The 13558-nt window shown below is 50.0% G+C and overlaps 1 protein-coding gene across 1 annotated transcript in view; it reads right to left on the bottom strand.

The window, feature by feature from the left end:
• The window catches only part of TRPM4 (transient receptor potential cation channel subfamily M member 4), a 42186-nt gene that overhangs the window by 4777 nt on the left and 23851 nt on the right, over positions 1 to 13558 (bottom strand). The window contains 6 exon segments of the mRNA XM_008154515.3: positions 1661 to 1838; positions 2849 to 3023; positions 3216 to 3348; positions 8546 to 8965; positions 11464 to 11541; positions 11899 to 12011. Coding sequence (XP_008152737.2) covers positions 1661 to 1838; positions 2849 to 3023; positions 3216 to 3348; positions 8546 to 8965; positions 11464 to 11541; positions 11899 to 12011 — 1097 coding nt within the window.

The raw sequence follows: 13558 nt of genomic DNA, 5'->3' as shown, positions 1-13558 counted from the left end.
ATGACCTTGAATTTGGCGATGAGTGCTTAGATATGACACCAAAAGTACAAGTGACAACAACAAAAAAAGATAAATTGAACTTCATTAAAACTTTTGCACATCAAAGGATATTATCAAGAAAAGGAAAAGACAACCAACAGAATGGGGAAAGGTATTTGTAAGTCATATATCTGATAGGAGTTTAGTATCCAGAATATATAGAGAAGTGCAACAACAAAAAGACAAACAACCCCATTATAAACAGGCAAAAGACTTGGCCATAGCCGGTTGCTCAGTGGTTAGGGCATCGGCCCTTGGACTGAAAGGTCTCAGGTCTGGTTCCAGTCAAGGGCATGTGCCTTGGTTGCAGTCTGGATCCCCAGCCTTGGGTCAGGGCGCATGCGGGAGGCAACCAATCGATGTGTCTCTCTCACATTGATGTTTCAATCTCTCTCTATCTCTCTCAAAAAAAAAAAAAAATCAATGGAAAAATAAAAAGAGACTTGAATGGTGCAGCTGCTGTAGAAAACAACTTGGTGGTTTCTCAAAAAGCAAAACATAGAATTACCATATGGCCCAGCATTCCATTCTAGAAACATACCCAAGAGATATCAGGACAAAGACTTAAACAGATATGTGAATACCAATGTTCATAGCAACATTATTCACAATAGCTAAAGATGGAAACAACCCAAGGTTCCATTGACAGATAAATAAACCAAACGGCATAGATCGATGCAATGGAATATTATTCGGCCCTAAAAAGGAATGGAGTGCCGACACATGCCACAGCCTAAATAAACACTGAAATCTTTATGCTAAGTGAAATAAGCCAGACACAAAAGGACAAATACTGTATGATTCTACTTCTAAGAAATATCTAAACACACACACACACACACACACACAAAGAAACACCTAGAATAGGCAAAGTCATAGAGACATACAGTGCATTAGAGGTTATCAGGGTGATGGGAGGGAGAAATGGGAGTCATTGCTTGCCTAATGGGTATATACTTTCTATTTGGAGAGATAAAAATGTTTTGGAAATAGTGGTGAATTTGGCGATGAGTGCTTAGATATGACACCAAAAGTACAAAACAGTAGAGGCCTGGTGCACAACATTCATGCACTAGGGCGGGGGGTGGGGGGAGAGGGTCAGTCCCTAAGTCTGGCCTGCACCCTCTCGAAATGTGGGACTCCTCAGGGGATGTCTGACTGCAGGGTTAGGCCCGCTCCCTGGCAGTCAGACATCCCCTGAGGCAGGGGCTGCCCCCTGGTGGTCAGTGCACGTCATAGCAACCGGTAGTTCTGCCATTTGATCAATTTGCATATTAGGGTTTTATTATAGGATAATAAATGTAATCAATGCCACTGGATTGTATACTTAAAATGGCAAAAATGGTGACTTTCACGTTCTATGTATATATTTTGCGACAATAAAAATTTTGTTAAACCTTCAGCCTGGGCTCAGCGAGAGGATCAGAGTCCACAGTCCAGGTCAGAAGCAGAGTCTGCCTGGGTCTGGGGACAGGGCAGCATTAGATGTGAGTTAGAATTTAGGGACTAAAGATAAGTTGATTAGGCTGGGATCAAGAATCAATCATGCTGGGGTCAAAGGTCATGCTAGGGTCAAGGTCATGGCGGGTGACCTCAGATCAGAGACGGCGGGGCTCCTCACCTGAACATGGCGATGAGGAGGTTGACCAGCAGGATGTTGGCCACGAGCAGAAAGACGACGAGGAGGAGCACCACCAGCCAGTTGGCATAAAGGGAGACGCAGGAGCCCGCCTGGGGCCCCACCGGGCGCGCCCAGAAGCCCGCCTCCGAGGAGCAGTTGGCGTGCTCCATGAGGGCCACTGCGGAGGGAGACACTCAGATGGGGGCAGAGAGACAGAGACCTAACGGAGACAGAAACCCAGAGGGCACCCGGCCGCGTGGCTCAGTGGTTGAGCATCAACCTACAGCTGGAAGTCACAGTTCCATTCCGGGTCAGGGCCCGTGCCCGGGTTTCAGGCTTGATCCCCAGTGGGGGGCGTGCAGGAGGCAGCCAACCAATGACTCTCTCTCATCACTGATGTTTCTATCTCTCTCTCTCTCTCTCTTTGTTTGTTTGTTTGTTTTTCTCCCTTCCTCTCTGAAATCAATTTTTAAAAATATATATATTTTATTGCCGAAACCGGTTTGGCTCAGTGGATAGAGCGTCGGCCTGCGGACTCAAGGGTCCCAGGTTCGATTCCGGTCAAGGGCATGTACCTTGGTTGCGGGCACATCCCCAGTAGGGGGTGTGCAAGAGGCAGCTGATCGATGTTTCTCTCTCATTGATGTTTCTAACTCTCTATCCCTCTCTCTTCCTCTCTGTAAAAAATCAATAAAATATAAAAAAAAAAACAGAAAAAAAAAAATATATATATATATATTTTATTGATTTTTTACAGAGGAAGGGAGAGGGAGAGAGAGTTAGAAACATGGATGAGAGAGAAACATTGATCAGCTGCCTCCTGCACACCCCCCACTGGGGATGTGCCCGCAACCAAGGTACATGACCTTGACCGGAATTGAACCTGGGACCCTTCAGTCCGCAGGCCGACGCTCTATCCACTGAGCCAAACCAGTCAGGGCTGAAATCAATTTTTTAAAAAGATCTAGAGGGGTGTGGGGGAGACAGAATCCCAGAAAGCCAGGGGGACAAGACCCAAAGAGACACAGCAAGGGTCCGAGACCTAGCGACAAAGGGCAGAGATGCGGAGAGAGGAGGACAGAGTCCCCTAGGGATGAGCGGGGAGGGGGCTGCTTAGAGACTCAGAGAGAGAGAGACGGGGAATGGAGAGAAGGGACTCAGAGGGTGCCAGGGCCCCATCCTCTTTACCGTCCATCTCCTCCTGCGGGACCTGCCCGAAGATCTGCAGGTAGGGCCGATAGAAGACCCGGCGCAGGATTTGCGGGAGGTCCTGGTCCTTGGGCCTGAGGAGGCCCTCCGTGGCCACCCCGTAGGCCACCAGCCACACTCCGAGGAAGAAGAGGAAGAAGAACACGTCCTTCATCTGCAGGAAGGGAGATGAGACTAAGCCTGGCCCCGCCCGCCCCGGCTCTGGCCCCTCCCACCCCGGCTCTGACCCCGCCCCCCGGGTCTGACCCCGCCCACCCCGGCTCTGGCCTCACCCTCCCCTGCTCAGGCCCCGCCCACCATGGCTCTGGCCCCGCCCACCGGGCCCCACCCAGGCCCCACCCCTCACCATCTTGTTCACGATGACGATCTTGGGCCCCAGCTGTTTATTGACCGTGAAGATGTGCAGCAGGCGCAGCGTGAAGACCATGAAGTCCAGGCAGAGGACTGTGCGGCCCAGGTCAAACAGGCCCGGGGTCAGCCTGGGGTGTGGGGGACGAGACAGGGGTCACTCAGGGGTCACAGGGTGGGTGCATAGGAAAACCTGCGGTCTTCCCCATACCAGGCTTCAGATGAGGCTGTGGCCTCCCCCAGGCTGGGGGTGGGGGTGGGGGGGATCCCGACTGTTCCATTCACCCGGGGTGCACTCAGATTTCGGTGCCTGCTGGGCTGGGCCAGCACTGGCATCCATTAAACACCAGCTGCACGAACCACAGCCTTAGCAAAAAATTAGGAGGTCCCTGTAACATCAAGTCCAAGACATGACAACCAACGGCAACATGGGGTGGATGGGCTCCTGGACCAGAGAAAGAACACCAGTGGGACAGTTGGTGTAATCTGAATAAGATTTCTGAGGACCTGGGTGAAAGGTGATGGGCATTCTCTGTACTGTGTTTGCAGTATTTTTTGTTAGTCTTGGGTTATTTCAAATGAAAAGTTACAGACTGAAAGAATGCTTAAGACAGAAAAGTAAAAAGGCAAGCTTCAGAGTTTGAGAAGAAGTATAGAGCAAAACCACCAAGGATTAGGATCGAGTTTAAGGAGAGCACCTACCAAATATACACACATGTGCAAGAGATCAATGAACATAAAATTTTTTAAGTGGAGGCAAAGGCTATGAAAAGACAATTGAGTCCTGGCCTGTTTTGCTCAATGGTTAGAGCGTCGATCCTTGGACCGAAGGGCCACAAGTTCGATTCCTGGTCAAGGGCACATACCTTGGTTGCAGGTTCCCCAGACCCGGTAGCAACCAATCAATGTGTCAATGTGTCTCTCACATCGATGTCTCTCTCTCTCTCTCTCTCTCTCCCCTTCTTCCTCCCTTTCATCTCTCTATAAATCAATGGAAAAAATATCCTCAGGTGAGGATAAAAAAAATAAGAAAAAGATAATTGACAGAAGTCCATGTGACCATTAGTTATAAAAAGATGCCCAACTTAACTAGTAGTCAGGGATGCATAAATATAAAAAGGAGAGGTCATTTTTGGCAAAAAAAAAAAAAAAAAGAGAGAGAGAGAAAGAAAGAAAGTTAAGTTAAATTGAGAGCTACAAAATGTTAAAGATTGAAAATACTAGATTTTGCCAAGCATGTCCTTAAGAGGGCACTTTCTTACCCTGACGGTGGGTGAAATCTATCCACATCAAGAATATGTACAGTTCAACCTACAAAATTTAAATCTGGCATGCAAACTTCTATTACTTTGGAATAATAAAAATTTAGAAACCAAAATGTCCATCTGGAAGGGATTGGTAAAACAAAATGATTCATCCATGCAATTCTGGAGCTCTCTGGAAATTTCTCCAGGGTAAGCCGAGATCCCTGGAAATTTCTCCAGGGTAAGCCGAGATCCTGGGATTTTTCTCTCCACGCAATTCTTCTCCTCTCCCCTAGAAAACACTAAGCTTGACAAAATGTCTAAAATACGCTGGTACTTCTAGCAGGGGTCCCCAAACTTTTAAAACAGGGGGCCAGTTCACTGTCCCTCAGACCGTTGGAGGGCCGGACTATAGTTTAAAAAAAAACTATGAACAAATTCCTATGCACACTGCACATATCTTATTTTGAAGTAAAAAAACAAAACGGCAAAAACACCCGCATGTGGCCCGCGGGCGGTAGTTTGAGGACGCCTGTAGAGCGTGGGAGAACAAGGCCTCACCCCTTTCATCTCAGAAGAGATTTTATACAAAATACAAGAGAGAAACGAAGCACAGGGCCCCGCCAGACTCTCTGGCATTGCTGTTGGGATAAAGTGATCGTGTCGGCTTACTTGGTGGCATTTCCTTCTTTCTTTTTTCTTTTTTTTTAATATATTTTATTTGACTTTTTACAGAGAGGAAGGGAGGATAGAGAGTTAGAAACATCAATGAGAGAGAAACATCGATCAGCTGCCTCCTGCACACTCCCCACCGGGGATGTGCCCGCAACCAAGGTACATGCCCTTGACCGGAATCGAACCTGGCACCCTTGAGTCCGCAGGCCGACCCTGTATCCACTGAGCCAAACCGGTTTCGGCTACTTGGTGGCATTTCTAATACAGCACGGGAGAAGCATTCCTCTCGGGGAATCCGCTGAGAAAAGACGAGGGTGTATCCCCTGTAAATAGCCACCAGGCTGTGTCCACAAAGCTCTTTGTCAGCTCTCCTCCAAAGGAACAGGGCCCTCGCAGCTAGGACTTTATAGAAAAAGAAACATGATCAGCAGAGTACCGGCCCCAGAGCAGCTAGTATGGGGTGACTGTCTGGAGTAGAAAATGAAGGAGACTTTGTGGAGCCACCTTCGGCCTGATTTCTGTCTCTTAAAGTGCGGAACTTCTGTCTCGGTGCCCGAGGAAAAGGACGCATTCGTGCATTGCATTCCGGCCAGGAGAAGTCTGTCTTGTCTGATCTTTAGCCACCGATTCCCTTCTTCTCGAATCCGATGCAGCATTTTCAAAGAATACCGTCTATTTGCAAATACTGATATGGGGAAGATGTCGGGGCATGCTGTAGATGAAAAGGGAAAGTTGCAGAAGAATACATAAAATAGAGTGTCATTTGTGTATGAAAGAAGTATCGGGGCCCTGGCTGGGTAGCTCAGTTGGTTAGAGCATCATTCCGATACACCAAGGTTGTGGGTTCAATCCCCAGTCAGGGCACATATAAGAAGTAACCAATGGCCCTGACCGGTTTGGCTCAGTGGATAGAGCGTCGTCGGCCTGCGGACTGAAGGGTCCGAGGTTCGATTCAGGTCAAGGGCATGTACCTTGGTTGCGGGCACATCCCCAGTAGGAGGTGTGCAAGAGGCAGCTGATTGATCTTATTTTCTTCTCCCTTCCTCTCTGTAAAAAATCAATAAAATATATATTTTAAAAAAAGAAGTAACCAATGGATTCATAAATGAATGGAAAAACAAATCAATGCTTCTCTCTCTCTCTCAAAATCAATAAATTTTTTTTTTTTTTTTTAAAAGAAGAAGTGCCGAAACCGGTTTGGCTCGGTGGATAGAGCGTCTGTCTGCGGACTGAAAGGTCCCAGGTTCGATTCCAGTCAAAGGCATGTACATTGGTTGCGGGCACATTCCCAGTGGGGAGTGTGCAGGAGGCAGCTGGTCGATGTTTCTCTCTCATCGATGTTTCTGGCTCTCTATCCCTCTCCCTTCCTCTCTGTGAAAAATCAATAAAATATATTAAAAAAAAAAAAAAGAAGAAGAAGTATCAGCATCTCTCGATGTAAATGCATAGAAAAAGAACAGGCAGGATGTGCACCAAACTGTCGATGGAAGTAACTGCTGAGAAAGAGAGGGCACTTGAAAAGACCGAGGAAATGGTAGGTTTCTCTTCTATTCCTTCGCTTACTTAATCTTGTTCCGTGAGGACATACTTTTGCATTTCTTTGGTAATAGACTATATTCCAAAGATCTTTTACATTGAGATAGAGTGACGCACGGAGAGAGAGAGCACAAGCCATACTCTAAACACCATTTGGGGAGATCTCAGGACATTCGGGGAACACAAAGGAGGGACCCAGAGTCTGGGAAGGATGAAGGAAGGCTTTGAAGACAGAGACCGCACGTCTGAGGCCTACAGGAAGTGGAGGAGCTGGCCGGGCCAAGGAGGGGAAGGTGTTTCAGGAAGGGGGGCCAGCACGGGCCAAGACCCAAAGACGAGACAGTTTGTTCCCGGGACCTTTAGATGTGCGCTGGGGACTATGGCAGAAAGGAACCAACGCTGTGTAGCCCATTCTTGGCAACAGAAAGTAATGGAGGGCAATTCCTCAAAACTTGTTTTTTATAAATCAGCTAAGCAATGTGGACTAAATCACTGACACCACATTCAAGCCTCCCCGATGAAATCTGAATCGATGACATTTCACCCGGGAAAACGGGACAGGAAAGAAGTAAAAGCCACAAAGTACAATTCACAAACACAGACTCCAAACTTGGCAAAATCCAATATAGACAAAGACGCCAACGATGAACCAATATCTGTGTAAAACGTAACCCAAATACTAGGTGACCATGTTGAAATCATGTCAGAAACTGAGAATAATTGAAGCTGATTTAATTGCCCTGCATATGAAATTGATCAAGGCAGTTTCAAAATACTTCCTTGGTAAGAATTCGTCAGCTCTGGTGAAATTCCGATTACAAATTTATAATTACGCAGACTCAAAATATCAGGATCAAGGTCAAAGCCCCTGTACCTGGGATGCAGGAACGGAAAGGTTTCAGAGAGGCCGGGGTGCAGATGAAGAGAAACAAAGAAATCAAATCCGGAGACAGCGCTGCAGAGAGAGGCGGCCTAGACAGGCGGGGCCCCAAGGCCAGGTCCAGGGTGTGTATGTGGAGGGGGTGGGGGGGAGCGGGAGGGAGTGCTGGGTTAGCTCTGGGCGTGGAAGGACCCTTGTGGGGATGGGCTGGAGGGAAAGAGCCTGGAGTCCAGGAGGCTGGGCTGAGGGTCCAGGCAAGATAGGCAGCCATGGAGATGGAGAGGAAGGACAGAGAGAGGCAGGGGCCAGGAGGCCAGGAGGCCAGGAGGCCAGGAGGCCAGGAGGCCAGGGCCTGGGCTGCGGGCTGTGGAGAAGAGGAAAGAGGTGAGGGTGGAGCCCAGCGCCCAGTGAGCTCCAGATGTAGCATGAATAGCGGGGTTCTCACTTTAACCCTATCATCCCTGAAGCAGCTGTCCCTGGGGGACCAAACTGTTTCTAGACCATCTTTACGCGGTGCTTTCCATCAAGAACGGGTTTCCGTTTGGTTTTTAAGAATAATCGGAGATAGGTCCTGGCCAGGTAGTTCAGTTGGTTAGAGCATCGTCCGATACACCAAGGTTTCGGGTTCCATCCCCGGTCAGGGCATTAGAAGAAGTAACCAATGAATGCATAAACAATTGGAACAACAGCCCTAGCTGGTTTGGCTCAGTGGATAGAGCCTTGGCCTGCGGAGTGAAGGTCCCGGGTTTGATTCTGATCAAGGGCACATGCCTGGGTTGTGGGCTCGATCCCCAGTGGGGGGCGTGCAGGAGGCAGCCGATCAGTGATTCCCTCTCACCATGAATGTTTCTATCTCTCTCCCCTCTCCCTTCCTCTCTGAAGTCAATAAAAATATATTTTAAAAAATAATAATAATAATTGGAACAACAAATCTCTCTCTCTCCCCCTCCCTCTCTCTCCGGGGTCAGGGGTTGAAGGCCACGGGGCACTCACCGGCAGCCCACGCCCAGGAGGAAGCAGGTGAGGGCCACCAGGTCACACTGGTTCCACGTGTCCATGAGGTAGAGGTGCAGCCGGCGGCGCAGCGGGGCCTGGCCGTGGCCTGGCCCGGGCCCTCCGGTGGCCAGGCTGCCCCAGCCGCCCCCCAGGCTCTGGCGGAACTCCTCGCAGAGCAGGGTGAAGACCCAGAAGTAGAGCAGCAGCTCCAGGGCGCCGGGCGCCGAGGGCTGGAAGTCGATGAGCAGCACGCGGGCGAAGAGCATCAGGAAGAGCAGGTAGCTGACCACGTTGCCCAGGAAGGCCGTCACCGGCGCCCCCCAGAACTGGGGCCAGCGCCGCAGGCGTGGGGAGCACCCCCTCCGGCTGGGCTGACTCAACACCCCCAAGGGCATCTTCTCAGGGGGAGCTGCTGGCCTGAGGGGGGGAGAGAGAAGGAGGGCTCAGCCTGACCTCTGAACCCGACCTTCACCATTGTCAAGACCAGTAACCTTTCACGTGACCTCCTGACCTTCATGACTTCTGGCCCTGCCGAACTGAAACTAAGTCTGCGGTCCGTCTGCCATCTCCTTGACTGGTGACCTCTGACCTCTGAAAGCTCCTACCATCAAGACTGCTGACCTTTCACCTCTTACCGCCACCCTTCTGGCCTCTGGCTCCTGGGATGACTCCTGACTGTTGTCTAAAGTCCAAATCCCCCTTCTTTCTTCATCACGATCTCTGGCTTTCTCTGTCTGACCTTGGACCCTCAAATATGACCTCTGACCCTCTCATGTTTATGATCTGACCCTTCTCTCCTGAGTTCGAATTCTCTGTCTCAATTTCATCCTGACTCTTATTTCTGACCCCAAAATTCTGAAATGCCAAAATGAGTAATACTAATAATATGTTCAGTGTGGCTTAGTGGTTGAGCATCGACCTATGAACCAAGAGGTCATGGTTCAATTCCTGGTCAGGGCACATGCCCTGGCTGTGGGCTTGATCCCCAGTAGGGGGCGTGCAGGAGGCCCCCCTACTGGGGATCAATGATTCTCTCTCTCATCATTGATGTTTCTCTCTTCTCTCTCTCTCTCTCCCCCACTCCTTTCCTCTCTCTAAAATCAATGAAAACATCTATAATAAAAAAAGCATAATATGCTAATTAGACCAGACATCCTTCCAGACATCCTTCCTGACGATGACCTTCCAGACGAAGCTGTGACGGTTGGGGGGGGCGAGCCCCTTGCATGAATTTCGTGCATTGGGCCTCTAGTATAAAAATAATATATTCAAAAAGCTTGCAGGGCCCTGGCTGGTTTGGCTTAGTGGATAGAGCATCGGCCTGCAGTCCAAAGGGTCCCAGGTTCGATACCAGTCAAGGGCACATGCCCAGGGTTGTGGGCTCGATCCCCAGTGGGGGGCGGGGGGGCATGCAGGAGGCAGACAATCAATGATTCTCTCTCATCATTGATGTTTCTAGCTCTCTCTTCCTCTCCCTTCCTCTCTGAAATCAATAAAAAATATTTTTTCAAAAAAAGCTTGCAGGAAAAATGAACCGGTTTGAAGAGGCACTTTCTCTTTATAAACCAAGCAGAAAATAATAATCCAGAAGGAGAAACACCCAAATGTTCATCAACTGATGAATGGATAAACAAATATGGTCTATCCACTGAATTGTATAACATTACAATGGTGATACAGGGATGAACTGAATGGTACGTGAATTATGTCTCAATAAAGCTGTTCCAAAGAGATTGAGTGGGAAAAACAGCACAAGCTAAAGAGAGTGAGAGGCAGAGAGGTGCACGGGCTCCCCGGTGACAGGGAAATGGCCCTGCTGTTTCCCATGTCCCCCTCTGCAGGGTCCTGGTACGGAGACCGCGTGGTGCGTCAGCTTCCCAAAGACTGCCATCTCTCACCACCCAGAGCCAGGCCCCGCACAGCTTCCCGGGCCCACCCCAAGGCCCTTGGGAGAGGAGCCAGGGACTGTCCTTTTACAGAGCTCTCCAGGAAGGTGGCCCCCACAGTGGCTAAGAGCACAGATTCAGGCACAAGGAGATCTGGGTTCAAATCCCAGCTCTACCACTTATTTATATAGGGCAATATAAACTTTCTTTTTTAAAGCAAAGGCCCTGAAGTCAGGAAAAAAAAAATAGACAAAGTATCCCTAAATTAACCAAATCCACACAATTCCACTTGCTTATCTGCCGGAAACCAATTCCAACAGATCATAATTACAAGAGTTTCATCAAAAGGTTGGTGAAGTTTGGGGGGCTCAACAAGGGCTGAGCCACATATGTAGTTTACCTGTTGGAACAGCTAAAAAGCATCTCCCCAAAACCTGAATAGGATTGTCTTCTGCCAGACAGCTCAGAGATTCTTAATCTACATGTTATGGCCTCCTGTTGGCCAAACACCTGAACAGCTGTAGGCTATTTGTGAATCTGACAATGCTTCTATAAACCCTACCCTTTGAAACCCTACCCTTTGAAGTGTATTATCTCCACCTTGCCTTAGGACAAATTGTGTTAATAAAAAGCACGGGATCCTGAGTCAAGGGGAAGTCTTTAGCTTCTTTAGCTGAAGCTCCTCTGACCCCCAATGCCTTTCAAAATTATCTTTGGTCCTTGGACTCCTGATTGAATCTACGCGTCAGCTCCTTTCTCCAGATTGCTGAGAACCCTTCGAAATCGAGATAGAAGTACATGTAGCCTGAAGCAAATTTCTTTCCAATGACGAACTGCTGGGTGGCAGAACCAAACCTTGACCACGCCTTGAGCTCGGCATTTGGGAAACTTCCTCAGTATCTTCAGTGGCAGCGTGAAACCAGTACCTGCGGAAGCCCCACTTCTCTGCTCTGGCCTTACTCCCAGTACCCGGAGCTCCTGCAGCTGCCCAGGCCGCCCCACCTTGTGTGGTGCTGGTGCTTCGCTCACCTGACAGGCCCTTCCCCGTTGAGGCTCCCGTCCACGTCAAACCCCAGGTCCTTCTGTGTGGACTCCTCCGCTGACTTCCTGGCGTGGAGAGAAGCACAGAGTGAGATTGGGGGTAGGGGGGGGGAGTGGAAGAGGAATTCTCCGAAGATACCCAGATTCTTTACCCAGAGATTTGGCAGGGAGACAGGGAGGTTCCCCGCTAGAGTCACCCTAAAGGGAACCATCCCAGAGCCAAGCCTGCAGGCAGAAGAATTGCCCATAGAGATACAGAGAGCCCGAGAGCCCCCCAAAAGTTCACCTCCCAGAACGTGCCCCAGTCCTGGGGAGGGAAAGAGAGAAACAAGGCGGGAAGCACTGGGAGGACTGAAGGTGGGCAGAGCTGAGCAGGAAGAGCCATGAGCAGCGCCCTCCGACCAACCTAACCCCGGGACTGACCTGAAGGTGATGAGGTTGGTGTAGATGAGTGGGGGGCAAAAGAAGGCGAGAACCAGGGCCCAGATGGGCGTGGAGCCGTCCATCTCCCCCCACCACTTCTGTGTCAGCAGAGACTGTGGGGGTGGGGAAGGTTAGAGCCTGAATCTCCCCCAGCCCTTCCCGAAGACCCCAGGCAAGAATTGGCCCCCAGCTCCAGAGCCCAGAGCAAGTGCTCAATGTGGGGACCCCAACTATCGGGGTCCTGGCCGTTGACTACCTTCCCTCAGGTTCTAGCTAGTAGGTTAAACAGCTGACGGTTATTAACACAACTAGAGGCCTGGTGCATGAAAATCATGAACTGGGAGGGGTCCCTCAGTGTGGTCTGCACCCTCTCTCCGTCCAGGACCCCTTGGGGGATGTCCGCCTGCTAGCTTAGGCCCGCTCCCTGCCCACCCCCCCCCACCCCTGCTGGGATCAGGCCTAAGCCGGCAATCAGACATCCCTCTCGGAGTCTGGGGCTCTCGCAGTTCGCGACCTCTCACTCCTTACCACCCGCCTGCAGTGGAGGTGGGAGAGGCTCCCGCCACCACCACTGCACTCACCAGCCGTGAACCTGGCTTCTTGCTGAGTGGCACTTCCCATGTGGGAGCGCACTGACCACCAGGGGGCAGCTCACATCATAGCGAGTTTTGTTATTGCAGCATCACCCAACCTAACCTGACTAACAGAGGAACAACCTCCTATGTACCATCTCTTTACAAAAAAGAAAGCTGGGGCTCAAAGGTGAAGTCACCTCCAAAGTCAAAGTCACGATTTGAGCCCAGGTCTGCTTGACTCAGAGTCAAGTCCTTCAGCACCTCCACTCTGCAGATGTATCAGAAGACTGATAAATATTTACATAGCTAATCTATGTAAAGTGCACATCACAGTGACCGGTCGTTCGGCCATTCGTTTGATTTGCATATTACGGTTTCATTAAAAAGGACATGCCAGGTACTGGGCTAAGCACTTTACGTAGATTAGCTCACACAGCCCCCGCCACACCCCAGGAAGACAGGCACTGATATTTTCTCCCTGTTCACAGAGAGAGCACAGGGGGGTTGAGATAAAGGCCTTAAAATAGACCCCACGAGCCAGGCCCGCATGGCTCAGTGGTAGAGCCTGGACCTATGAACCAGGAGGTCACGGTTCAACTCTGGGTCAGGGCACATGCCCGGGTGGCGCGTGCAGGAGGCAGCCAATAGATGTTTTGCTCTCATCACTGATGTTTCTGTCTCCCTGTCCCTCTCCATTCCTCTCTCTCTAAAAATCAATAAAAACATATTTTAAAAAAATAGACCCCATGAGTTTAACCATTATTCGAAGCAAAGAACTCTGGGTAATTATTGGCAATGCCAATCAAATCATTCCCACAGCTGGGGGCGGGACCTCCCGTTGGGATAAGCTGGACTTCCTGTCTGCAGGCAGAACACCGGGTCTTGGGGATGGGACTCTCAGTGCCCCTGGCCGACTGGGGTTAAAGACACGGAGAAAGTTCAACTCTCGGGACAAGCAGGGCTTCCGGAAAGAGGGGAATTCCCACCGGAAGGGCAGGCTTTCCTAACCCAGAGTCTGTCTGTGTCCAAAACACTAGGCAACCGGCGAGGTCATTGTCACTGCTGAGTGCAGACCCTGCTGCGGG

The sequence above is a fragment of the Eptesicus fuscus genome, chromosome 21 (assembly GCF_027574615.1).
Source record: "Eptesicus fuscus isolate TK198812 chromosome 21, DD_ASM_mEF_20220401, whole genome shotgun sequence".
Classification (NCBI taxonomy): domain Eukaryota; kingdom Metazoa; phylum Chordata; class Mammalia; order Chiroptera; family Vespertilionidae; genus Eptesicus; species Eptesicus fuscus.
Note: the sequence above shows the minus strand (reverse complement) of the source record. Positions and strands in the feature narration are given on the sequence as shown.